Source organism: Littorina saxatilis, linkage group LG9, assembly GCF_037325665.1.
Source record: "Littorina saxatilis isolate snail1 linkage group LG9, US_GU_Lsax_2.0, whole genome shotgun sequence".
Classification (NCBI taxonomy): domain Eukaryota; kingdom Metazoa; phylum Mollusca; class Gastropoda; order Littorinimorpha; family Littorinidae; genus Littorina; species Littorina saxatilis.
Genome location: NC_090253.1, coordinates 22,931,635 through 22,959,134, shown reverse-complemented (window position 1 = coordinate 22,959,134; position 27,500 = coordinate 22,931,635). Strand labels below are relative to the sequence as shown.

At 42.0% G+C, this 27,500-nt stretch overlaps 3 protein-coding genes across 5 annotated transcripts in view; 1 reads left to right on the top strand and 2 right to left on the bottom strand.

Annotated features, from left to right (window-relative positions):
• The window catches only part of LOC138975639 (U19-ctenitoxin-Pn1a-like), a 31,134-nt gene that overhangs the window by 2,404 nt on the left and 1,230 nt on the right, over positions 1-27,500 (bottom strand). The window contains exons 1-2 of one of the 2 annotated variants that reach the window (XM_070348374.1): positions 2,123-2,283; positions 1,430-1,574 (exon numbers count right to left, since the gene is read on the bottom strand). The exons of the other annotated variant lie outside the window; for it this stretch is intronic. Of the exons in view, the coding sequence (XP_070204475.1) occupies positions 1,430-1,574; positions 2,123-2,158 (181 nt within the window). The 5' untranslated portion in view covers positions 2,159-2,283. Of the gene's footprint in view, positions 1-1,429; positions 1,575-2,122; positions 2,284-27,500 lie in introns of those variants that run through there. 2 annotated transcript variants of the gene reach the window in all.
• Positions 4,834-6,476, top strand: LOC138976856 (uncharacterized). Its single transcript, XM_070349742.1, has one exon. It carries the CDS (start codon positions 4,959-4,961, stop codon positions 6,474-6,476), a length of 1,518 nt encoding a protein of 505 aa, XP_070205843.1. The 5' UTR covers positions 4,834-4,958.
• Positions 12,398-16,905, bottom strand: LOC138975638 (uncharacterized). Of its 2 annotated transcripts, XM_070348373.1 has the most exons (5): positions 16,887-16,905; positions 16,061-16,178; positions 15,021-15,207; positions 13,975-14,100; positions 12,398-12,754 (listed from the first exon to the last, which is right to left on the bottom strand). In XM_070348373.1, exons 2-5 carry the CDS (start codon positions 16,097-16,099, stop codon positions 12,741-12,743), a joined length of 366 nt encoding a protein of 121 aa, XP_070204474.1. In that variant the 5' UTR covers positions 16,100-16,178; positions 16,887-16,905; the 3' UTR covers positions 12,398-12,740. The 2 variants fall into 2 exon arrangements, with proteins under 2 accessions (XP_070204474.1, XP_070204473.1); XM_070348372.1 differs by lacking the exon at positions 16,887-16,905 and having other exon boundaries at positions 16,061-16,223.

Sequence of the window (27,500 nt, the reverse complement as noted above, 5' to 3'; positions counted from 1 at the left end):
CTCTCTCTCTCTCTCTCTCTCTCTCTCAGTCTCTCTCTCTCGCAAATGGTATTTAAACGGTGATCTACTAGAAGTGGTTAACTCTTACACTTACTTAGGCTTTACATTGACAACTAAACTTTCAATATGTACAGCAATGGAGCAAATCGCTGCACGAGCAAAGAAAAAAGTGATGGATATTTTACGGGCATTATGGAGAATAGAATGTAATGATATAAAAGTATTTTTGCGTTTGTTCGACCTCCAAGTTCAGCCTGCTCTTTTGTATGCGTCCGAAATATGGGGTGTAAAAGAAATTGCGGAAATTGAACGGGTCCAAATGTATGCATGCAAGAAACTCTTATCAGTGAGTCAGAAAACGCCTAATACCATGATATATGGTGAATTGGGCAGACACCCACTTTTTATTAATTCCCTTATGAAAGCAATTAAATACTGGCTAAAACTATTAGAAATGCCTTCCCATAGAATTCCAAGAGCAATTTACGATCATCTTAAACGTTTAGAGGAAAGAGGGATTAAGACTTGGGCTAGTGACATTAAAAACCATGTGTTTCGTCTGGGTTTTGGCTATTCTTGGATTGAGCAGCAGGTCGGTAATAAAACTGGCTTTTTGAAGATGCTTAAGCAGCGTTTGCTCGATTGCTATCAACAAGACTGGCATGCAAAGTTATTTGATAGTGAACGATTTGTGACCTATCGAAGCTTCAAAACTATTTTACAGTATGAACATTACTTATCAAGCTTGCATATTAGACGTTATAGAGACGTTCTGGTCCGATTTAGAGTTGGCATAAACGACTTATATTGCAACAGGCACAGATACAATGTAAATAGACGATTGGAATTATGTCCCTTGTGTGGTCTGGCGGAGGAGGATGAAATTCATTTCATCTTCGCCTGCCAAGCCTATTCAAATATAAGACAACAGTTTTCTTTAAACATTCTATTCAAGAATTGTTTGAGAGCTAGAAATTTTGTCAACTTAATGAATATTGAAAATCAGGAAATGCTGGCATCATTTATTATTGATTGTTTAAAACTTAGACAAGAGCTGATTGCAAATCCTGAACAATAGCAGAAAAGGCGACAACTTAACTACACTATTTAACCGGCTATGGCCGTCATTGTAATGTACATATTATATAATATCACAATTACTTTTTCTGATGGACTAGATAGTCCACCAGTATTACATTTATGTTTGTCCTTGACGTTGTTTTTGCCACGTTTTTCCCCCCATTGCAAGGGGCATGTTGCCTAAATGCAATAAACTCGTTAATCGTTAATCTCTCTCTCTCGCTCATTTCAAGTGTCACTTTTTCTCAGATGTTCTCATCTCTCTAATTTTTCTGTTTTTGAAACACCCTCTTTCTTCTAGACATTAGTTTTCCCACATTTTTGAAAGGGACTAGTAATTGAGTCCTACCTCCGTCCAGCTTCCCTCTGGGCTTACAGGTCCCCCCGTCGCGAGAGCTGACCAGTTGCCTCTTGCCGATGGGCCTCATGTTGGACACGCAGCATTCCCCATGCCCACAGTCCGCAGAGGTCTGGCACGCCTCCCCACACCACGCCTGCCATCACCGCCGGGACACAAGCAACAAGTCGAGAAAATGAAAGGCACAGTCCTTCCCATAATATACCATCAGCAATGGTGAGCGTAATTGCTCAAACAGTAGAAACCCCCCCCCCCCCACCCCCCCGTTTAAGACCCCCCGATTCGGACTTCCTCCTTTTCAAGACCCTCCTTTGTCAGATGTTCCGTTCATAGCCTCTGTAAATCTACCTCCATTTTAAGACTCCCTCCATTTTAAGACTCCCTCCAATTTAAGACTCGCACACACACACACACACACACACACACACACACACACACACACACACATACACACACACACACACACACACTGACACGCACAAACACAAACACACACACAAACCCATACACACTGACACACACATACACACACACACACACACACACACACACATGCACACACACACATGCACACACACACATACACACACACACACACACACAAACACTCACACACACACACACACACACACACACACACACACACACACACACATCGACGACGATAACACGTCACAAACTTACCAACACAAGAAGAGCGAACACAATAAGTAGTTTCATGGCTTGCTATTCAACAATTCCCCGACGCCGAAGAAACACACTTTTTCTTCCAACAGAGCGAAGAAACGAATGACAGGTTCTGGAGGTCCAGTTCGTGGAGACAAAATGTGAGCCTTCCTGTATATATATATATATATATAAGTTCAGTACTGATAAGATCAGCAATTTCGGTCGTTCGTGTCACTAATATGTTTTCCTTCCCGTATATGGGAGTGTTTCACCGTTGACTGACAAACTGATGAAATATAGTCCAGAAAACGGAACAAGTATACCGGACCACAGAAGTAACGGCAGGTAAACCTTTTCCTAATAGAAACAAGGAACTTAGTCGATAAATATCGACAGGGGGCCGACAAATGGTTTAAATGTGAAATGTGTGTATATGGGTGTGGGTTTGAAACAAACAAACAAACCAACCCATGTGAACCCCGGGCCGCAGGCCTTCGATGTAGTGATTGAAAAAAAAAAGGATGTTCTCAAATGGTTCAATTCTCATTTGGTCTGATTCTCAAATGGTACCGGTATACTCCCTCCCCCCCCCCCCCCCCCCCCCCCCATCCTGGCCGCAGGCCTAGGATTACAATTTTATAGACACTGACCTTCTTCCCAGGGGTCATTGACCCAGTTTTAGCTATGAGAGGTGGTTCCCCTTTCATATCTGAGAGAGGAAACACTTCCTGCACCCGGGTCAGTGACCGAGTTTAACCTATGGGGAGTTTAACCTATGGGGCGGTCTCTTTGATGTCTTGAGAGGAAACTTGGCCAGGGTAGTACATGCACCAGAACTGGTGGACACCATGGACAAACATGAAATCGAAGCAGTTTGCTTGAGGGAACGGTCGTCAGCAACTCAAACTTCTCTGTTTTCTTTTTTTTAAGAAAATCTGACTTTCTTTGTGGCCCCCTGACTCCGCCCCCCTCCCTCTGTAAGGACCCCCCTCCATAAGGATCGATGATTTTTGTCAACATTTTCAAGGTCGCTAGAGAGGGGTTCCACTGTATGACCTAACCGCTACTGGCAGACGGCCTCAATCTTCACGCGCATAGACGAGATTAATAGGTGCTTGGTTTTGGTATTTTGAATTACATTACATTAAACCTTTGTTGGGCTTCATGGTCAAGGCAACAGCCATAATAATACTACATGATGTATAATATTATATTTCAGCATATGTGAATTACATGTCATCATACCAAACTGTCATACATTTTTATTCCTACATTATTCTGATTGATCACAACCAAACCTACTATCATTGGACACATCCAAATGCAAGCGCCTGTTCTTGACAATTTCCCTCTGATCTAAATATAAAATCAGTGCAATTTCCTGGGTCGGGCTTTGCCACAGACACTCACGGTTTGGCATGTAGGCAAGGACTACTACTAAAGGACGTGCACAGCGTGATTCCTGACTTCGCTAGCGAAGGCCAGTTTTCCTCAGGCTCCGCAGGCCCCTTGTTCTATTTTTAGCCGCAATTCGGCGTAGGAGTTTGGAAGAACTTTTTCAAATGTAATACAATGGTGTTTTTTTTTAACAAGTATACACTTTAGACACATCGAAGATTGTTGTAGATATCACACTGAGAGTATTTATGTATTAGATTCTTCCCTAGCGAACATTTTAAATTCAGTTGAGGTGGTGCAAAGTACGCACTATGTTGCCTTGTCGCAAGGTTACAACCGGACAAGAGTGCCTTGGTCTACCATGCTGGCGGCGATTCTGAGTTGAAAATTCTTGTTTACCAAGTGTTTTGCTGTTTCTGTGCCTTCAAAATGCCTAATAAGTGTGGTGTGGTGAACTGCAAAGGAAATTACAACGAGAAGAATAAGTGCCGTGTGTTTAGACTGCCAAGAGACGAGTCTGAGAGACAGAAGTGGCTGGTTGTGCTCCCTCCACGCGAACATTTTGTTTTAGACCCAGCGAAGTTCTTCATCTGTGAAAAACATTGGGGACTGACTCAAACCTCCTATGGTAACATTGCCTGGTGGTGCCACACGGCCTGCGATCCCTCCTTGTGTTTTTGATGTGCCGACATTGTGCCTGCCCACGCCCAAACCCTCACCTCGTCCGGCGAAAGACGAAGACAAACAATTGAGGCACTTTCTTCAAAAGGATACCATCTCTTCACTGGCCTCATTCAATCCCGAGAAAGACTTGCAGAAACAGCACAAGAATGTGATAATTTCAAGATCAAGTGACAGGTTCGTTTGTGTTTTCATGTCAGAAAACTTTCATGAATCTCATACTTCCGTCATTGTTGACAACATAGCGACTCTGTGCTCTCCTTTGACCCTGAGTGCTTTCAAAAATGGTATCAGTGTGCCACTGGGCAAGATCTTGAATCCAAACAATGGTCTCAGCTCCTATTCCCAGTTCCATGAAGCTGTGCGCATCTCAGTCAACTATGACATCCCCTTGGACCAGGTGCTGAAAAAGATGGTGACACTTCTACAAGGTCAGTCTTCAGAATGTTCAGATAACAAAAAGGAGAAAAAGTTGGATTTCTTGACGCGCCAGTTGCAGCTCTTGACAGAAAAACAGTTTTCGATGAATGACTATTGTTTTGCCATTGAGTCTTTCCCCCAGTGCAGTTACGAACAGTTGAGGGAGTATTTGGTCCTGCCAAGTAAGCGCAAGCTACAATCGATTGTTGCATCTGTTGATCAAGATGAAGTACTGAGAAAAACTTTTGAGAAAGTGCATAGCCATAAGCCTCAGCAACGGAATGTTTTTCTTTTGGTTGACGAAGTGAAGATTAGGCCGACTGTTGCGTTTTCTGGCGGGGTGCTGAGTGGTATGGCCAAAAACAATCCAGACTGCAGAGCAACTGCCATGCTGTGTGTTATGATGAAGTCGTTGCACAAAGGACCCAGTGTAATGATTTCTGTGACACCTGTGCACAAGCTGACAGCAGCATTCCAGTTTGAGATTGTAAAGGAAGCGGCAGCTGCTGTTGAGAGGTCAGGTGGGTGTGTGATAGGTTCCATCACGGACAATCACAAGGTGAACCAGCAGTATTGTAAGCTGTTTGACCGTACCGGTGACACTGATAGTCTTGCCACAGCCAAGCATCCACGTGACAATGGGCGTGTCTGGTTTCTCCTGTTTGACACTGTCCATCTACTGAAATGTATCAGGAACAATTGGATCAGTGAGAAGTGCCAAAAGATAAGCTTTGACAACCGATCAGTGGCGTCTTTCACAGATGTCACGCAACTGTATGAAGCCGAGAAAGACAGCGTTCTCAAGATGACATCCCTCACTCAAGCTGCTGTCAACCCTTCAAAACTTCAGCTACAGAATGTGAAACATGTACTGAGAGTTTTCAACGACAAAGTTGTTGCTGCATTGACACTGCAAGGCTGCCATGAGACTGCCACTTTCATCCAAACTGTCGTCAACTGGTGGAACACAGTCAATGTGTCTGGGAAAGGGCAGGACCGGCGCCTCAACGATCCCCATCGAGCTGTTCAAGAACCAGGGTCTACAAGTCTGGATACATTCCTGGGAGTTTTCCAGGGGGCTGACTCGGGGCATGGAGCAACACGCATCCAGTGCCTTACCCATGACACCAAGAAGGCACTAGTGCAGACCATGCAGGGTCTAGCGGCTGTCTGCAAATATTTGTTGACATCTGAACATTTTGAATATGTCCTTCTGCGGGAAATCCAAAGTGACCGACTTGAGGGGGAGTTCTCCGTGTACAGGCAATCCACTGGCGCAAACTCCTTCATGACCACAGGGGACGTCTTCTATGCTTGCAAGAAACGCCTTGCCAGACATGCCGCCACGTACCTCAAGTCAATTGAACTGCAGCCCGAGCCAAAGGAGCACACCTGTCTGGGCCCTGTCATGCTAGAAGATGCAGCCTCCATTGATAAATACACTGCAGAAGTGACACTGACTGTCAATGAGGAGAGCAGTGCTGCGTATGTGGCCGGGTGGCTGGAAAGCAAGTGTGGGGGTGACCTGGCATTCAGTGATGAAGAACCACTTGTGACCAGTGAAATCAAAGACTTTGTTGAGACTGTCTCCAGAGGCTCCCTGACCATTCCCCATGTGTCGACGTTTGAACTTGTGCGGCTTGGACTGTGTTTTGTCAAGAAGGCGCGTCACCGTGCTTGCTGCCGCAAAAGACTGGGCAGTATTCTTCTAACAGTCGCCAACTTTAACAGCATTGACATTAACTGTTCGAAAGTCTACACGCACTTGTCGAATGTGCTGCTGCATGGGATCCAGAATCTGGAGAAAGACCATCAGAAGAATTCCGTGCTGCTTCAGACATCAGTGAAAAAGGCCCGGTTGGCAGATTGAATGCTGCAGTCAGGTAGTCTTTTTTTGTTTTATGTTTTGGTTGTTGTTGTTGTTTACTTTTTCTTCTTCTTCTTCTTCTTCTTCTTCTTCTTCTTCTTCTTCTTCTTGTTCCTGTTCCTGGGCTTGAGTTCCCAGGGTCATCCCTTTTCGGGGATGAGAATTTTGCGTGTATGGCCGTTTGTTATACCCTGCCGCATGGGCAGCCATACTCCGACTTGGAGTGATTAAGATATTTTTTTATGAATACAGATAGATTGCAGGGCTTGAAGGCAGAAAACAGTGCAGATAAACAGCAAGACAAGAGACAGAAGATGAGAAACAAGGAGAAAGGATAGACAGTGGGAACATGGTTGCCCTGTGTTGCCAGCCAGGGGGTAGCCTATTTCAATCCGCGGGCTACCCTCGCGGTAGTCGTTGTTTACAAAAATGTCTAACCAAAATCTCTGAAAATATGTAATTAACTCATTGTTCAACTTTTGTAGAGCAAATGTGATTCAGAACTTTAAAAACTATTATTTATTAATCATGTCGAGTGATCACAGCTCTACTATTACTAGTCTTGTACAGTAGGGTGCAATGCTGTCAGTCCGAGTAAATGTGGTATTTCAAAGCCTAAACATGCCTACATTTTTAAAAATATATCTATATCTAGGCTTCAGGCAATTTGTGTTGCACCTAAGGACTCAATTTTAATGATTGTGTTAGGTAGAAAGTGGTAGTTAGCAAACGAAGCGATGGCCTCCGCTAGCGAAGTCAGGAATCACGCTGTGCACGTCCTTTAGTAGTAGTCCTTGCCTGTAGGTAAAATGTACAATGTATTTTCTGATTTGTGCACAAAAGCTTTTTTTCTTTTTTCTTTTTTTTAACATAACAATGTTTAATGTCACTGTATGTTTAAAAGACCATGGTCACATTTGTAAAACAAATGTTAAATTAGAAAATAAATAACATTTTGGTTCATGATTTTTTCCTACACCTGTGCTAAAAATAAGAAATAAAAATGTCGGTATATAAGTCACTCAAATACAGCAAAGTATGAATGGTTTGAGTTTGTTGCGGTTGACCCTGCACAGGTCGACCTAAGATGTTTTTGTTGAACAATTTTGCCGTCACCCCTCCCATAGGGTGACGTATTTCACAACTTCCTGTGTTACACAGACTCAGTGATGACCAATTTTGCCTTCACCCCTCCCATAGGGTGACGGATTTCACAACTTTCTACTGATGAACAATGTTGCCTTCACACCTCCCATAGGGTGACGGATGTCACAACTTCCTGTGTACACAAACTGATGACGTATTTCACAACAAAATGGCGCTGCCCATGGTCAACCTCGAAACTATCCGTATGAATGGGGGCCTCCTGGCCCCCATAATAATCAATGAACAGACGAACTACTACTGAACTAACTCACGAACCAGGCCAACAACCAACCAGTCCAAACCAAAATGAAAGAAAGACAAACAAGTAGACAGACAGACAGACAGACAGAAAGACAGACAGACAGACAGACAGAGAGAGAGACAGACAGACAGACAGACAGACAGACAGACAGACAGAAAGACGGACAAACAGGCAGGTAGGCAGAAGCTCAAAAAAGAACAAAACAGAAAGAAAAGGTGAAAAAAAAGTTTTTTGGGATAGCCGATCTAGTCTGCATTCCTCTAAAACTTTAATTTAGTCTGTCGGCCCCTAGAAATATGCATCGTTTGAACACTGGTGAGTCTCCGGATAAAATTACAAGTCTGATTTGGGCTTATTTGGCTATATACAATCAGAACTCTAAAGCCTTCTAGTTCTTTAACTAAAGCTAAAACTCGTATCGTATCAAGTAGTATAACTTATTGACTATGATAACTGGAATTCCGATTTCATTTGTCAAAAACTAAATGTTATCATCGGTGATATGGCAGGGCTCGACACAGCTGTCGCAAAAAGTAAACTCTGCAACAAAAGTATTGCAACGCTTTTCGTACCCCAACCAAAACAGTAATTACCGTGTTCATTCATTCATACCGTTTATACCGTTAAAATATTTCTTTTACATGGTTCACGTGACCGCTGCTTAAATAAGGGGCGGGGACATAGCTCAGTTGGTAGCGCGCTGGATTTGTATTCAGTTGGCCGCTGTCAACGTGAGTTCAAACCCACGTTCGGCAGAAATTTATTTCTCAGAGTCAACTTTGTGTGCAGACTCTCTTCGGTGTCCGAACACCCCCCGTGTACACTACATTGGGGTGTGCACGTTAAAGATCCCACGATTGACAAAAGGGTCTTTCCTGGCAAAATTGCTTAGGCACATTACAGTTAGTAATTGTCTACCTATACCCGTGTGACAGGGAATAATAGGCCGTGAAAGGTAAATAATTATGCGTCGAAATGGCTGCAATCTACTGGCCGTATAAAATTTCATCTCACACGGCATCATTGCAGAGCGCCTAGAACTGTACCCACGGAATATGCGCGATATAAGCCTCATATTGATTGATTGATTGATACCCTTGAAAAACACAACGCACGTATCAGTTACGAAATCGACGAAAATTCAACTCGGTAACTTGCAAGTAGTTGAAAAAAGTCAAATCAACTATCTGTCCAGAACAAGTTACTCTGTCAAATCAAATTTAAGGGGCTTGAGTTGGTTTATACGATTTGTTTGTTTGTTTGTTTGCTTAACGCCCAGCCGACCACGAAGGGCCATATCAGGGCGGTGCTGCTTTGACATATAACGTGCGCCACACACAAGACAGAAGTCGCAGCACAGGCTTCATGTCTCACTCAATCAATCAATAGGAGGCTTATATCGCGCGTATTCCGTGGGTACAGTTCTAAGCGCAGATTTATTTTTTTTAATTTTTATTTTATGCCCTTTTATTTATATCGCGCACATATTCAAGGGAGGGATTTATTTATGCCGTGTGAGATGGAATTTTTTCTTACACAATACATCTTGCATTCACATCGGCCAGCAGATCGCAGCCATTTCGGCGCATATCCTACTTTTCACGGCCTATTATTCCAAGTCACACGGGTATTTTGGTGGACATTTTTATCTATGCCTATACAATTTTGCCAGGAAAGACCCTTTTGTCAATCTTGGGATCTTTAACGTGCACACCCAATGTAGTGTACACGAAGGGACCTCGGTTTTTCGTCTCATCCGAAAGACTAGCACTTGAACCCACCACCAAGGTTAGGAAAGGGGGGAGAAAATTGCTAACGCCCTGACCCAGGGTCGAACTTGCAACTTCTCGCTTCCGAGCGCAAGTGCGTTACCACTCGGCCACCCAGTCACATTATTCTGACACCGGACCAACCAGTCCTAGCACTAACCCCATAATGCCAGACACCAGGCGGAGCAGCCACTACATTGCCAATTTTAAAGTCTTAGGTGTGACCCGGCCGGGGTTCGAACCCACGACCTCCCGATCACGGGGCGGACGCCTTACCACTAGGCCAACTGTGCCGGTTTAGTTACTCTGTATGGATGTCTTGCTTATTTCTTGTGTTACACCATTCCTACTATGGCAGGTGTCGATCGCATGAGCGGTCAAAAACGGGAGACTGATTTTTGCGTCGGTTTTGAAGCGTTCCACAACAGAAAGCGATGTGTGTCAGAAATTACCCGACGGATTGCTTTGGAAATGTAACGATATTATGCCTACAGACAATGCTTCCGATGATATGAAAATGTCTGTAAATAGTTGTAAAACCCGTCACTGGTTTCTGAATTTACATCCAAATAATTCATCATGACTCCGAGTGCAAACAGACAAATGGTTGTTAACTAACACTATCAATTTTTGTTTGAATATGATCACTCGTATAAATTTACTTGTCATATAAACACGATTCACTTCACGATTGCGATTGACTCAGAAAGCGCGAAAATAAAAAAATAATTGCTGGGATGATTGCTTTGCTACAGCAGTGCCCAGTCATGCGTGATCGCAGCGTGTTTTGAGCACAGGAGCTTTTATCAAAGCGCCGGTCGATCATTATTTACTCCTTCATCTATCCTTACTGTACCTTACTACTATTATTCGTGAATAGTAGTAGTAAGGGTAAGCAAGCAGGAGTAAATAATGATCGACCGGCGGTTGGACACAAGCTCCTGTGATTTTGAGAGGCACTCAACGACAACCGGTGTCTCTGGAAAACGACACGAACGTTACATTTCTCCCTCGTGTGTTTACATGACTAGCAAATTTACATCAGTGATCAGACATGTTCAAATGACATTTTGGAAGTAATTTTAAAGCCCCGGCCCGTCCCAAATGGTTTACTGAACGATTTAAATCTCCTCATGAAAAAAAGCAGTTCTAACCTTATCGAACACACTTTTGCAATAGCATTTAATAGCATTAAATGACACAGTTCGTTTGAATGGCTATTTAACTCGCGTAAACCACACACCTGTTTTGGTGGTTTATCTAACCCCTGAGCCAACGTGAACCCGTGTGATCCACTTTCCTTTTTTTTCACAATTTCACTTGTATGTCTGTATGTACGGGCGTTATTCAGTGGAGGTTGTTGATCATGACTGCGACTTTCCTACTTCAGTTTGCTGTCGCCGAGGTTTTCGCAAAATCCGCCTGTCATGCATGTTACAAAAGAGTGACAAATGCGACCAGTGCCTCGCTCTGCGTTGAGAACAGCCTATATTCATTTAGCTGTTGTCGTTTTTGACTTTTTTCTTTGTGTGTGTGTGTGTTTGTTCTGAAAGTGTTAGTTATTGTAGATTACTGATAATGGCTGTGAGTTCCCTGGGGAGTCCTGTTTAAAGGCACAGTCGGCCTCCCGTAAACCATCACAGACACTTTCAGGCTTTTACACACAGTACAAACACCCTTTCGTTTAAACACTCACCGCTTGAGAACATCCTAGGTGCCCTCCGTAAAGAGCGCGCAATTTTCAAAGAATTTATTTTTGCGTGGTTTATCTTACCCCTGAGCCATCGTGAACCCGTGTGATCCAGTTTCCTTTTTTCTCTCCACAATTTAGTCGTAAGTTTGTGATTTCAATGCGACTCGCTGTAAGCTTATCTGCAATAGCACGTTATTGTGTACCTCTGAATCTAACATGCAACAAACGGCTGCGATTCACACGCACTAGAGCGGTGGCGGTTCACCGTTCAGAGGCCGAACTGGCGCTAAGCAGAACCGTCGTCTGCTACGAGAAAGACGTTTTGCGTGACACGTTTCCGGGCTTTTCTTTTTTCAAACTGTCAAAACTTCGAATTGTACTGATCTTGTCTTGATGAAAAAAGAATTCTTTTATGATTTAAGAATGTTTGTGTAAGAAGCTGTCAATTTATTATTTAGATTTTAAAAGTTAGGTCCAGCACCAAAACGAGGCGCCTGAGTGTCCGTTCGGATAGTCCACGAAAATAAATTCTTTGAAAATGTCTCACTCTCAACAGAAAGCAGCCAGGATGTTCCCGTTGGGTAAGCGTTCAAAAGGAAGTATGATTGTACTGTATGTAGAGGCTCGGGGAGCTCAGTGATGGTTTACGGGGCTTACTGTGCCTTTAATAAAAGTGTTATCTTCCAGCTGTTGCCTGGACGTGCAGATGTGTGTGTTCTGTTGACCTAGTGCTTAGTTAATCTGTGAGTTGTATGGTCACGAACATACACACACACACACACACACACACCACACACACACACACATACACACACACACGTACGCACACACACACACACACGTACGCACACACACACACACACACTCACACACACACACGTACGCACACACACACACACACACGTACGCACACACACACACACGCGCGCGCGCGCACGTACACACACAGCCGCTCGCACACACACACACACACACACACACACACACACACACACACACACACACCGTGCACAATAACACACACACACGCTAAAATACTAACAACAAACAAACGATGTGTGCGAGTTTGGTGTACTCATTTATACATCAAGTTGTCAATTCAGGTAGATGCGGGCAATGCTACACATGCTTGTATACACAATCATGTATCTCGTGTGAAAGCCTGAACAGATCATCAGTGGTGAGCACGATCGCGCACACCTAGAAATGCTCTCAAATAATTTGGTTCGATGCCTCCGACCTCCCGATCTACGGAAACAATTTAGCCATACAACGCTCAAACGTAATTCACAGCAAGCACTTTATTTGTATAGCTCAAAGATGTGTTGTTTTTCCATCCAAGCTCGATGTCGAAGAGTTTCCGCACTTGAGAAACATGGCAGTTCGTTAGCCAAAACTTACTGGCACGTTCCTGAAACACACCAACATATACAATTACAAAGACAAAAACAAACTCGGTTTGGCGCTCTAAGTATAGACAAGAACTGAGTTTAATATTGAACCAATCTCCTGGCACCCGAGAGACTAAGAAGCACTGAAATTTACAAACGTCTCTCATCCTCTGCAGGTTTGCTGAACGACTGGTGTTCATTATGGGAGCCAAACAATGAGTGATTCACTCTACGTTCTGTCATAAATGTAAATTAAATAATGCTATGCCAAATGAAACAAAAAATAATGGTTCGTGGTCACAGTCCTATTCAAGAAAAAGTCGAAAAAAAGAAATTGGTGAACAAATTGTTGATTGATGATGATTCCAAGTATATTATATAAATGATAATGATTATCAACAGAATGAACATTATAGATTACATTGTCATCACAAGAACAATATCACGGTATCAGTACACATCACGCTGTCGCAGTCAAATTCTCTACAACCAACTACCGACAAGCAGATTCCAAGCACACACACACACATACGCACACACACACACACACACACACACACACACACACACACACACACACACACATGTGTGTGTAGACAAAACACACATGTATACAGTTGTGCAAGCAAAGGTACTGTCTTTTTTTTTTAAAGCGTAACGTTTAACTTCTGAATTAGGCCATTAGAAAATCGCTTAAAACTTAAAGGTACCTTCGGTACCATGAGTGATGCAGATAAAGAATCAGTACCATGTACTATTTCTACGCTATTCTGTAGGTTTTCAACAAAAGGATACATTTCTCACACACCGTGCTTTTGGGACTTAGTTTCCCATTTCTAAGGTTTGATTAATCTGCTTCATATTATTTCTTTGGGGGTAAGACGTGCGTCCCGCCCACCCCCCCCCTTCCGCCCTTCAAAAGTAGTGTGCGTATCACACGATCTTCTCTGTTTTCGCGACCTCTTCTCTTTCTTTATGCTCCTTAGTCTTGTATTCCCTTTCTTTCTTTCCTTGTTCTTGTCTTTCTTTCTCTCTCTCTCTCTCTTTCTCTCTCTCTCTCTCTCTCTCTCTCTCTCTCTCTCTCTCTTTCTCTCTTTCTTTTCTTTCTTTTCTTTCTTACTTTCTTTCTATCTTTTTTCATTCTTCATTCTATCTTTCTCAGTGAGTTTCTCTACCAGTTTTGGGACATGTCATGTTGCCATAATCACGTTGAGCTTTACTATCTTCCCTGTCAACCTACCGACGGGTCCCTGAGGCACGTCAGTGTAGATCAGACCGCCACAACTCAGCCCAAAGGTGCAGGGACAGTAGTTGTAGGAAATCAACGGACTGGGGGGACTGATGTTGGGGCCTCCCACGAAGCAAGCTGTCGAGTCAAGGTGAGATGGGTTAATGGAAGGTTTGGATTTAGTAACCCTTTTGTGTGAAAATTAAAAGAAAGGTGTGTGTACATGCGTGTTTGCGTGCGTGCGTGCGTGCGTGCGTGCTAATGTGTGTGTGTGTGTGTCTGTGTGTGTCTGCGTGTCTGTGTGTGTGTCTTTGCGCGCGTGCGTGCGTGCTTCCGTGCGTTCATGCGTGCATTCTTGCGTGCGTGAGTGCGTGCGTGAGTGCGTGCGTGAGTGCGTGCGTGCGTGCGTGTGTAAACCTCTGGTTGTGCTTACATGCGTGCGTGTCAGTGTTTGAATCATGCACGTTTGCCTCCAGTAAATGATGTTTGTTTTTGTTGAAAACTATTTTTTTCCTTTTAAAGATACTCATTCCTTCTCGTGCAAGTAGAAGGTTACCTTTATCACAAGTACAAGTCTGGGACACACACTCTAAACTGAAGGGGTCCACCTTTCAACACATTCAAGTTTTTGTAACCAGTTGTGAACTCTGTGAAATACTAAAGGATTCTATCAGCAAAACTGAGTAGCACGCATGGTAAATACTTAATAGTGATTGCCGTGTTTGCTACTTTTTCCAATGGAATTGTATGGTTCCTCGCACAGTGTTCACAACTGGTTACAAAAGGTGTGTTCACATTGTAACACTTCTAGTTTACAGTGCATTTGTACTGCAGTGGTGCACATGCTCGCTTTCACGAGAAGGTCGAATTGTAACGGTTTGGTTATGATCGTCAACATGATGTGTTATGGGTTTTTTTTATGGGGGGGGGGGGGGGGGGGGGGTCACGTATAATAAGTTTGCTTGAGTTTTTGTTGTTGCTCTAGTCACTTCTTATTATTGGATTCATGTTATGTATTTTGATTTTTTTTTTAATTGAATCAATCCTCAACAGCTTACTTGATCCCCTGGTGCCCAGAGGTTTGCAGACCCCGACATACTGAGTGGACAGGTCTCTCTTCTTCCTGCCCCTGTAGGGCGATTGCACGACGCAACACTCATGTTTGCCACAATCAAACACATTCCTGCATCTCGAAGAGACAGATGGTTTAATAATCCGCAGACCCTCCACCGCACAAAACGTCCCCTGTCAACAAAGAGAAGAGATTAATTCATTTTAAACAAAGATAAAACCAGATACAACAAACAAACAAACAAAACAAAACAAAACAGACTCGGGTATTCTTAAACTAATGAAATAAACTGCGCGTTTCGTCTTCCAGACGTCTACGTGCCCGCCAGAACTGGAGACAAAATGACGACCGATGAACTGAATCGGGACTCCGTCGCTGAAGAGTCGGCCGGTCCCCCTATTCATACGTACTCACTTCACTAATTAACATTGTTACAGGGCAGATTTATATTAATCATTGCAGAAGCAATTGTCCATGACCTTCTTCAAGTACAATTCACTATAATTATAGACTAATAAAAATGTCACCAAACGATCGAGCGTCGTAAATATAGCATACGTTTCAGTATTTCATCGTTAAAGTACTGTGTGTGTATTCATACCATCTAACCAACTAGTCAAACAACTAACCAAAACATCAACAACAGCAAAAGTAAGTAAGTAAGTAAGTAAGTAAGTAAGTAAGTAAGTAAGTTAGTAAGTTAGTAAGTAAGTAAATAAGTTAGTAAGTAAGAAGTAAGTAAGTAAGTAAGTAAGTAAGTAAGTAAGTAAGTAAGTAAGTAAGTAAGTAAGTTACTAACTACATAACTAGCTCACTCGCTCTCTTACTAACAAACGAACGAACGAACGAAAAACTAACGAACGAACGAACGAAAAACCAACGACCGAACAAATAAATTAACGCACGAAATGATCAAACGAATGAACCAACAAACAAAATCACAAACTAATCAACTAACTAACTAACTAACAAACTACAGTAGAATAATGACACATATTGTCCATAAAAAGACCGATAAAGACTCACCAACGCAAGGCACAAAAACAGAAGCAGGTAACTCTTCATTGTAACGAAAACTGTCTTTCTCGAAACGTCGAAAGGCACTGTAGATTAATACTCCTCGTCTTAGGTGTTGATGCAGCTGCTGGAAATGTATCAGCAATACGAGTGATGTGCGGCTATATACCTGACTAGAACATAGCACATACGAATCAAATGAATGACCCTAGTATGGGTTGTTTATTGCGCCTCGAGAAACTGGGATTGATACGCACATATATGATCGACTAAGTCGGCTGCGTCGCTGGCGTAACAAACTGTACAGCAAAAACTCATTTATCCAAGCTCCGTGGTTGAGACAGCGTTGAAAAAAATCCACTTGGTTGCATACCAAAAATCATCACCCAGACGGCTTGCTGTGGTGAGTTGGAATTCGAATTCATTTCCGAAAAAAGCACCAGAGCCTTTTAGTTTTACAAAGTTAATTGGAGAGATATGGTATAAACAGCATAGAAATGAGACCAGAAATTTGTGGTTTTTTGCCGTTACAACCGTTATGATTGGGTTTTATGAAAGTCTTGGTTCACGCGATCAAAATGTAGTCCTTTACCTTCAATAATTTCCAACGATGTACAATAGGCGGGTGTTCTGCAAATAATTAGTTTGACAATATGGCCTTGTGTGGCCTCTGTTTACAAGAAAGGGACGCATTAGATCGATAGTAGGTATCAATAAAATCAAGTTTAACACATTTTTAGGATGATTTGACTAATTAGCGAAATGCAGGTAGTGTAAGGTAAATGAAGAATTGTTCTCTCCGAAACAGCAAAAAGTGAACTTCAACCATACTGACCCTCACCACCTTATTCTGTTTGCTGAGCAGCTGACCGCCAGCGACTTGTCTGTCATTTTGTGAGAACGGGTCACATAATTTTAGGCGAACTTGCCTATGCGTATCCTTTTTGTTTGCCGTAGGGTTCAAAACCGTATCCGCGTTAGGCAGTTGAGAACTGTGTCGCTTCGCTGGTCAACATCCGGGAACTCAATGCATCCTGTTCGCACATTGGCTGGTCGAGACAGCAGGAAATGTCTCGGTCGGGGAGCTTAAAACTGCAGACAACTATTTTGAAGCTAAAAAAAGTCACGGCAACGTTTCTTATTATTCTAATTCTTCTCGTTTGTCAAGTCACGACATGAATAATTCGGGTCACCAATGACTAATGGGGAAAAAAGGAAATATGAAACTTGATATAATTTCAAGTGGATAGATATGCACGAGGCATGACTGAAAGCCCTGGGGGCTCCGTGCACCTGGAAGTGACAAGCACAGCAGGGCTCCCCAAAGTGCGCTTCCCTGCGTCCTATACGCACCCTAAAAAGAGCGGGTCCCGGGACGCACTAAATTTTCGTTGTCGTGCGTCCCGAATACTCTGTTTAGACTGTAGTCGTCAGCTAAGTCAAAGTGCAAGCACAAATGATGCCAGTTTAACGCGGAAAGAAAGTGTGCGTGTGTGTTACATTTGAGATGGTAAAGTTGAAGTGTCGAATATTCTGGAAATAAACAAGAAATTCCTCCGAGGTAGGAAAAACACCCCCGTCAAAGGGAAATAACCTTCTCAGTTGGTGGCAGTGACTGAGTGAGAATGGTTATTTCCCTTTGACCATTAAGATGTCCCTCTATAAGTCCTTGTATAATTTTAATCCACCAATAACTCCCTAACCGTGTGTTTGACTGGTCCCAATTTTTGTAAGGACCGTCTCAGGAATGTATAGAACCTGTTCACCAAGTTTGGTGACGATCGGTCCGTTCATTCTTGAGATCTATATGCGAACACAAACACACAAACAAACAAACAAACAAACAAACAAACAAACAAACAAATACATCGACCGAAACCTATACACACCCCTATACCGGGGGTGTAAAAACCCACTTTATATCACATTATTCGCGATTACATAAAGTTTTTGGGACCCGGGACTCTTTGGGCCCTCTAAAACTCCGCTTAGGGTGTCCATGGACCCTCTAAACATTAAAAGTGACGGGCGTCAATGTGGAACTTGAAGAACCTACCCCCCCCCCCCCCCTCCCCGTTTTAAGATGTTCACCCTTTCGCGATCCTTCTTTTTTAGATGCTCTGCTCATCTGATGTTCTGAAAATATAAATCCATTTTAAAAATCCCTCCTTTTGCAAGACCTAATTAATGTTCTCATATTGTTCAGCTACTAAAACTGAAGTGTGTAAGACGGGGGGGGGGGGGGGGGGGGGGGGGGCTCTGTATCGAATATCTTTCAATTTCACTTCACTTCAGTTTGGAAACTAAACTTACATAAAGTAAAATAAAATGATAAAATAATACATGTCATTTTTTTTATCATTTTTTTTTTAACCCACATATTTCTCTCCCACATAGGCACACGTTTCTGTGCGTATCATTTATAATTGCCACAGTATTAAAACCTAGGTCCGCCTTGTAAGCGCTAGGACTTCTTTGTCAACATCCGGGAACGAACTCATTCTGTTTAGTCGCCGGAGTGAACGAGTAATACAGGTGTAACCTCGGATCTGCGCAAGCTTTTGCAAGGAGTGAGAACATCCTTTCGCCTGAACATATACCCAACAAGAAATTCCTCCGATAGGAACTACACCCCCGTCAAAGGGAAATAACCTTCTCAGTTGGTGGCAGTGAGAATGGTTATTTCCCTTTGACCAACGGGGGTGTCCGTCTATACCAGGCCTTGTATAATTTTAATCCACCAATAACTCCCTAACCGTGTGTTTGACTGGTCCCAATTTTTGTAAGGACCGTCTCAGGAATGTATAGAACCTGTTCACCAAGTTTGGTGACGATCGGTCCGTTCATTCTTGAGATCTACTTGCGAACACAAACACATCGAGTGAAACCTATACACACCCCTATACCGGGGGTGTAAAAATCCATAGTGTAGCTGCATACTGTGCAGGTGTGTGTGTGTGTGTGTGTGTGTGTGTGTGTGTGTGTGTGTGTGTGTGTGTGTGTGTGTGTGTGTGTGTGTGTGCGTGTGTTTGTGTGTGTGTATGTTTGTAAGTGTGTGTGTGTGTGTGTTTGTGTGTGTGCGTGGGTGTGTGTGTTTTGTGTCTGTTTTTGTGTGTTTTTTCCGGATTTTGCGTATCAGTAATACCCCCATTCCACACATCCGTTCTAGGTCCCGTTCCCGTATCGACCAAGGAACGTGTGTGTGTGTGTGTGTGTGTGTGTGTGTGTGTGTGTGTGTGTGTGTGTGTGTGTGTGTGTGTGTGTGTGTGTGTACATGAAGGAAAAACGAACAAACAAGCAAATAAACAAACAAACGTTTGGCTGCGTCATCAATACGTTTTAATGACTTCTTTGTCGATCTGATTGGGCGGGGGTCAGGGGGGGGGGGGGGGTCAGGACCATACCACCTTGATACGTACTCCCTTCGTATCGAGCTAATGCTAACATTATTCAGCCTATATACGCGAGAGAGACCACTCATGAGATAACAATATCGTTCAAACCACACGTGTGTATATCATGTAAATGAGGTCGTATTAAATAAGTCTTGCAGGGACCTGCTTTTCCACTGCTTATGATGCCAAAGTCACAGAGACAAACGTCATTATGGAAACAATTTTGTGTCAGCGCTGTTTCCCCTCAGGAAGATTTTTTAGAACTAATACGTCACGCTATACTTTCTAGAGTGACGTGTTTTTGCTTTGACGTCAAATATTGCACAGGCTTTGGAAGAGATCGAGGTTCCAAAAAACTGCGGGACGTTTTGAGTCAACTACACTTAAAGTACAGTATGTAGGATAAACAGAATAGTACATGGCTTGCTGTGTCATACCAGATTTACACTCATTGGTTTTTTTTCTAATATTGAAAAGTTCGCTTTCGCTCGCAGTTCAATATTTTAAAAAGCAACTCGTGTAAATGCGGTACGACACAGCAAGCCATGTAGTATTCTCTATGTATATGCCACTACCATATAGGCGAACTTACCTATGCGTATCATTTTCGTTTTCCATAGTGTTTAAACCCGTATCCGCTTTTACACAGTTGAGAACTGTGTCGCTTCGCTCGTCAACATCCGGGAACACAATGCATCCTTTTATATCTCGGTTGGGGAGCTTAAAACTGTAAACAAATATTTGAAGCTATACTGCTGCGTCGCGAGAAATAACGGTTAACGGGGTGTATGACAAAAAGAAGGACAGGACCGGTGTGCTATGTAAATTATGAGCAGTTCTTCCAAACCAATATATAACATAACTGTAACATCACCAGCCGGCAAGTAGACATCTTCATTTTCTGCCAAGGGAGAATTTGTTGTTCGCAAAGTCTTGCAAGATCTAAACATATTTCTTCACGCTGTCTTTTCTTTTCATATTCAGCTGCTTCGCAGCAATAAAATGTCATTGCTTTTCTCAACATGTACAGAAACAAAAATAATGTATGTCATTTTTGTTAATACAATTTTTTCTTTTTTTAAACACATATTTTTCTACCAAGTAGGCAGACGTTTCTGTGCGTATCATTTATATTTGCCACAGTACTTATTTAAACCTAGCTCTGCCTTGAGCGCTAGGACTTCTTTGTCAACATCCGGGAACGAACTCATTATTTTCAGTCGCCTGCTGGCCGAGAACGTCGGAGTGCAGGTGTGACAAGCTCAGGAAGCTTAAAGGCACCGTCCTACCCATGTAAACGATGATGTAAACCACCACCTCGGATCTGCATAGGCTTTTACATGGGGTGAGGACATCCTTTCACTTAAACACATACCCAAAATTAATAGTGTGGCTTCATACTGTGCAGATGTGTGTGTGTGTGTGTGTGTTATGTGTGTGTGTGTGTGTCTGTGTGTGTGCCGGGTGTCTGTGTGTGTGCGTGTCTGTGTGTGTGTGTTTGTGCGTGTGTTATGTGTGTGAGTGAGTGTGTGTGTGTGTGTTTGTGCGTGTGTTATGTGTGTTTGTACGTGTGTGTGTTTGTGCGTGTGTGTGTGAGTGAGTGTGTTTGTGTGTGTGTGTGTCAGTGTGTATGTGCGTGTGTGTGTGTGTGTGCGTGCGTGCGTGTGTGTATGTGTGTATGTGCGTGTGTGTGTGTGTGTGTGTGTGTGTGTGTGTGTGCGTGTGCGTGCTAAAGTTATTTCAGCAGAAAATATATATAGACAAACGTGTTGGCTCTGCGTCCTGTACACTGTTTTACAACGTCGACGTTGTATAACCGTCTCCGTTTTCAACTCACTATCATGCCCGTGGTGATATATTTGCTCATTGCTTATGTAGACAGCAAATATGACACAAGTTCAGCCCTGCTTTGTTAGTAAAGTGTGAAGTGTGAAACTGGATGTTTCAACATAGCACATATCGCACAACAGTATATATTATTATACAGTTTAACCATCTTGATTCAAGTAGGCTAACGGCTGAGCATTTCAACACAATCAGGAGTGCAGGAACTTGTTGAACTTCTTCTTCTTCAGCAGTCCGAGCCCCGCTCCGTTTATGTACACCAAATGAAGTAATCCGGTCAACAGATGTAGAAGTTGTTGGCATTTTTTATGGGTGGCATTTGTATCACAAGTGCAAAAATGAGCACAATATATACTTTAAAAAAATAAATGACAGACATTGACTGATGTAGGTTTTTGTTTGTTTGATTATTCTAGTTGTTTAGTCTCTTAACTAATTAGAATTAAACGCATAATATGTTTTATGTTATACATTATATGAGGATATGAGTAAGGAAAGAAAAGATTAAAGCAAAGAAGATATGAACGATAAACACACACACACACACACACACACACACACATATATATATATATATATATATACACACACACACACACACACACACACACACACACACACACACATATATATATATATATATATATATATATATATACTAGATGATTACCCGCTTCGCCGGGTACCGGCTTCGCCGGGAAGAAGTAGAGCCGAATACCAGGCTGCGCCTGGGACCCGGCTTTGCCACACGGAGGAAGGGAGATAATCGCGGCTGAAAACACTGGAGAAGATAAGGAAGAGTTACTGGTAGTGGATCCCGACAAAAAAACACAAAATCGGTTCAGCGCGCACAGCGCTGCGCGCTGAGAGCACGTGGTGAAATATCTCATCGACCAGGTTGTGTCCCGGGTGTACCTGAATATGCCCACCAAATTTGAAACAGATCCATCGAGAACTTTGGCCGTGCATCGCGAACAGACAGACACTAGTCGTATATATATATATATAGACTAGAATGAATACCCGCTTCGCCGGGTAGCCGGCTTCGCCGGGAAGAAGTACTTAGAGCCGTACGCCGGCTTCGCCGGGTCCGAACAATGGACCCGCCAAGCTTAGGTCCCTCCCAGATTCGTGGAATGGGAACAGCACGAAAATGATTCAGTGGCCATAATGCCATTCCTGACCATATCGAGTCCCATCCTTGTCGACGAATGTAACCGTGTTAATCACCTTTGGAGGCGAACTCCACTCAAACAGGACTGAGCAAGTTATGGCTTCTCAAAGGAAGGCCAGTACATAAAATTACACAAAAGCCGCCAGACCACATCACAAACAGAACTGAACAATGCACAGGTGTTGCTTACATAGAGACACACACACTCACACACACACACACAAAAACACAGAGAAGCCGTATCTATAGAGAGATAGATGACAGTGTATTTTTCGCGTGGCTATAAATTGATTCGACCTTTGCACTTTTACAGTGAGGATAATTTACGGGTCCAATTTACGTTCTGTACACTGCGTTGACCTTCTAAAAATAGTAACAGTAACAGAACGCCGGGAATATATCCGAAGACGCTCAGCGCAGTGGACAGCGCAGTGTAGTAACTTACAACTGAACGGGAAAGCCACACGAAGGAAGGGAGATAAACGCCAAACACTGGAGAAGATAAGGAAGAGTTACTTATAATGGTGAAATGAACACAAAAACGAAAATGAGTTCAGCGCTGCGCGCTGAGAGCACGTGTTGAAATATCTCATCGATGATATTGTGTCCGGGGTGTAGCTGAATACGGTGTCCAAATTTGAAAAAGATCCACCGAGAACTTTGGCGTTGTGATGTGGTGTAGCGGCTATGGTGTGTCGGTATGGGGGCCCGGGTAGCTGAGGTGGAACCAAAATCGGTTCCGCGCTGCGCGCTGAGAGCACGTGTTGAAATATCGACCAGGTTGTGTCGTGTCCCGGGTCTACCTGAATATGCCCACCAAATTTGAAGCAGATCCATCGAGAACTTTGGCCGTGCATCGCGCACAGACAGATAGATACACAGACAGATACACAGACAGATACACAGACACACAGACACACAGACACTAGTCGTATATATATATATATATATATATATGTATAGGTTACAACACGAGTGGTTTTTTATATGGCTTGTATTTCAGTCAAGACCCAGCGGATGAATATCATCGGGAGACACGAGCCTCTGGCGAGTGGCTCTCGATTGATATTCCCGCTGGGTCTTGACTGAAATACAAGCCATATAAAAAACCACGAGTGTTGTAATCTGTATATCCCATTCTACCATCAAACACAAAGTGTAGACTACTAGCGGCACTGTTGCGATCTGTGCAGGGTAAAACTGTTGCCAGCGAGACTTAGCCCTTTTGCAACCTTAAACTAAGTGACCGTCGCTGAAAAAATAAAACGAATGAGTGCATCGATAAGTACGCGGTAACACTACTTTCAGACCATTTAAAAGCTTTAAGTAAAGGTTCATAAGTTGCAAGAAAGTAATGAAGTCGAATAGAAATTAATTTAGTTGAAGCGCACAATTCTTTTGTTTTGCGTTTCAGGTCGGCAGAACGGGCGAAACGGGTTTGGGACCCATTTGGCTTACTCGATTCAGAATTGATTCCACGTTGTTTTTCTCGAACGTGTGTAATTAGGCTTATTGACAGAGAAGCAAATCTTAGGGAACAAATATGTAGGTTTAGATTTAACCATTTGCTCCCTATTTGAAATGTATCTACGTGATAAACTGTTTTGCGAGTGTGTTTGCATGGATGAACTTAAACTGGTATGGGTGAGAGGAAAACGCGACCGACACGTCTGTCACCGCCGATTGATTGCATTTTGAAGGAATATGACTGGATTACGGAAAAATATGTGGACTTACTGCAGAGCCAGGCAAAAGAGTAGACTTGCTCGCAAAACACGTGAAACAGCCGATGTTTGATAGCTGAAGGCGCACACCAAAACACACTACCGACAGATTCTCAAAAGTCGTCTGCTAACGATGCAAGGGGAGGGTACTCGTGTTTTTGTTTTGGTTCGCTAGCATCTGGTTATCTTGTAAGTTGAATGTTCGTTTTTTTCGACCTGCATTGCTTTCATAATGAAAGAAACTTTTGCTTATTGCATCTCATACATCAGATCAGTTCTGAGATTCATTTTTGCGTGCAACTGATATGGTTTTCTGAGCCGTGCAATACGATTTTAGAACTTCATACAAATGTGTCACATTGTTCGGCGCGAGGTCAAAGGTCGGGAGGAAAGTAGTCCTTTGCCCAAATCGGAATCTGCACTATCATATATTTTTTGGAGTCCATGATGTATTTATTGAGCTATAAAAATACAACATATATACCCATACTGAAGTAACAGAGACAAAGAAGGGAGGTCATGGGATATATATATATATATATAGATTATATGTTATATATACATATATAGATACACACACACACACACAAACAAACACACATACGAACACACATACGAACACACACACACACACACACACACACACACACACACACACACGCACACACACGCACACACATACACTAAAATAAATGGTTTGTCAATAAAATGTGAAAGACGAAAAGATGTCGAAGATCTTCATTGCTCACAACACACAACTAGCTGCCATTTTGAACTGTAGGTTGGATTGCTCGCTTGAACAGTGAAGCCCAATGAAAAACATCAATGCGATACGAGTTGACATCTTAATAAATTTACAGCTAGCCTAATACAGCCTGTGCAAAGAGACTTTCTTCAGGTGCCAGCAAATAATGTGATGCAGTTAACCGTAAAACGTGTGAACACTGTTCCGCGCACTACAGTAGCATCTTTGGTAACATGCGAACGAACAATTAATCATTTCTTCACCACCAGTACAACCACTACTTTCTCTCTCTCTCTCTCTCTCTCTCTCTCTCTCTCTCTCTCTCTCTCTCTCTCTCTCTCTCTCTCTCTCTCTCTCTCTCTCTCTCTCTCTCTCTCTCTTTCTCTCTTTTTTCTCCCTTGGTGGTCTGCTTGCATCTGAGAAGAGCATAATTATACAGTGTGGTCCAAAGAACGTATATATATGCCCATTCTCATACCGCTCTCACATTTTTAGAGGCCTCTCTCTCTCTCTCTCTCTCTCTCTCTCTCTCTCTCTGAAACGAAAACGTAAACAACAATATTTTCAAAACCTCATTACATCTAAACAAGATTCAAAATCTATTTGGAAAGCAATTAACCAACTCACAAACAAAGACATTGCAAATAAATCCTCACAAGTTATTAATATTTCTGTAGATACACTTAATGAACATTTCTCAAAAATTGCCGATAAAGTGATTTCTTATGATCGGACAGAATCAAATGATTTAAAACTTTTGAAAGAATACTGCAATTCCAAACATATCCATGTTCATCATGCATTGCAACCAATGACTATATTGGATGTTTACTCTCAGCTACAACATCTTAAACAAAGCGGAACACGTGACATAGATGGGCTTGATGCAAAAATTATAAAAATGGCAGCTCCAATAATCACGGATACATTAACTTTCATTTATAACATATGTATCGACCAATGCTGTTTTCCAAGTAAATTCAAACAGGCTAAAGTGATTCCTCTTTTTAAATCGGGGGATACTACAAATCCTTCAAATTACAGACCAATATCAATTCTATCAATCCTTTCAAAGCCTCTTGAAAAACATATCAATAAGCATATTCTTTTGCACTTTGAGGACAACAAATTGATACATGATAAGCAATCAGGTTTTAGGAAAAAACACTCATGTCAAACAGCGCTGATTAGCTTAGTTGACCAATGGCTAAACAACATTAATAGTAACCAGTTCTGTGCTGCTCTATTTGTTGACTTTGCTAAAGCTTTTGACCTAATTGACCATAAACTCCTTATCAAAAAGCTTGAGATTTATGGTTTGGCAACTGATTCTGTTAACATTTTAAAATCTTTCCTGTCAGACAGACAGCAAAGTACTTATCTGAATCAATCATACTCTTGTAAACAAACAGTAAGGTTTGGAGTTCCACAAGGTTCTATTCTTGGTCCTTTACTATTTTCTATCTATATTAATGACCTACCATTATTTGTTAAATGTATGTGTGAACTATTTGCAGATGATACTACAATTCATTCTAGTCACAAAGATCTAAGTGAGCTAGCAAGAGTCCTCCAAGAAAACATTGATCGATTGCTGGAATGGTCAGAACTAAACCATATGTCACTGAACCCAAATAAAACTAAATGCATGCTTCTAACCACTAGACAAAAACGACAAAATCTATCATCAAAATTTCCTAAACTACAAATACAAAATCAAGATGTAACTGAAGTTGATAACCATAAGGTTTTGGGAATAACCATTGATAATAATCTGTCTTGGTCAAAACATTTAGATACACTTTGTAAAAATACTTCTAAAAAAATATATCAGTTATCAAAAATTAAACACTTTCTAGACCTACGCACACGGAAACTGTTTTTTCAGGCATATATTCAATCAACTATTGATTATGCGTCCACAGTGTGGGACTCTGCAAGTGCAAACACTTTGAAACACTTGTGCTCTTTACATAGACGAGCTGTAAAATTAATTCTTTTAAAAAATGCATCTCTCTCTATGTCTGATTATAAAAAATTAAAGATTCTTCCTATCAAATCACGATTCATCTATAACAAAGGTGTAATGATGCATAGAATTATGTCAGGGAATGCACCTACATTCATTGCCTCAGATTTCAAACTGAATAATTCAATAAAACTAAACAAATTAATTACCCCAACCCCTAGAATTGACCTTTACAAATCAAGTCTTTCTTATTCTGGCGCCTTATTGTGGAACTCCATTCCTGATTTAATTAAAATGCAATTCAGTGAAACTTCCTTCAAAGAAATGTATATGCTGTTTCTCTTGGAAACAAGTAAATAATTATGTGATAATAATACATCATTGCTTGATATTCATAATGCATTTTGAATGTCTTTTTAACTGTTTGACATGTTAATTATATACATTGTATTGTAATTAACTTAATTTCTATTTCTTCTTGTTATTAATCGAGTTACCCTCAATGGGCGAGGGCCGGACGAAAAAAAGCATGTATATTTTGCTTATTCTGTTACCCTCGATAAATAAATAAAGTTCAAAGTTCAAAGTTCTCTCTCC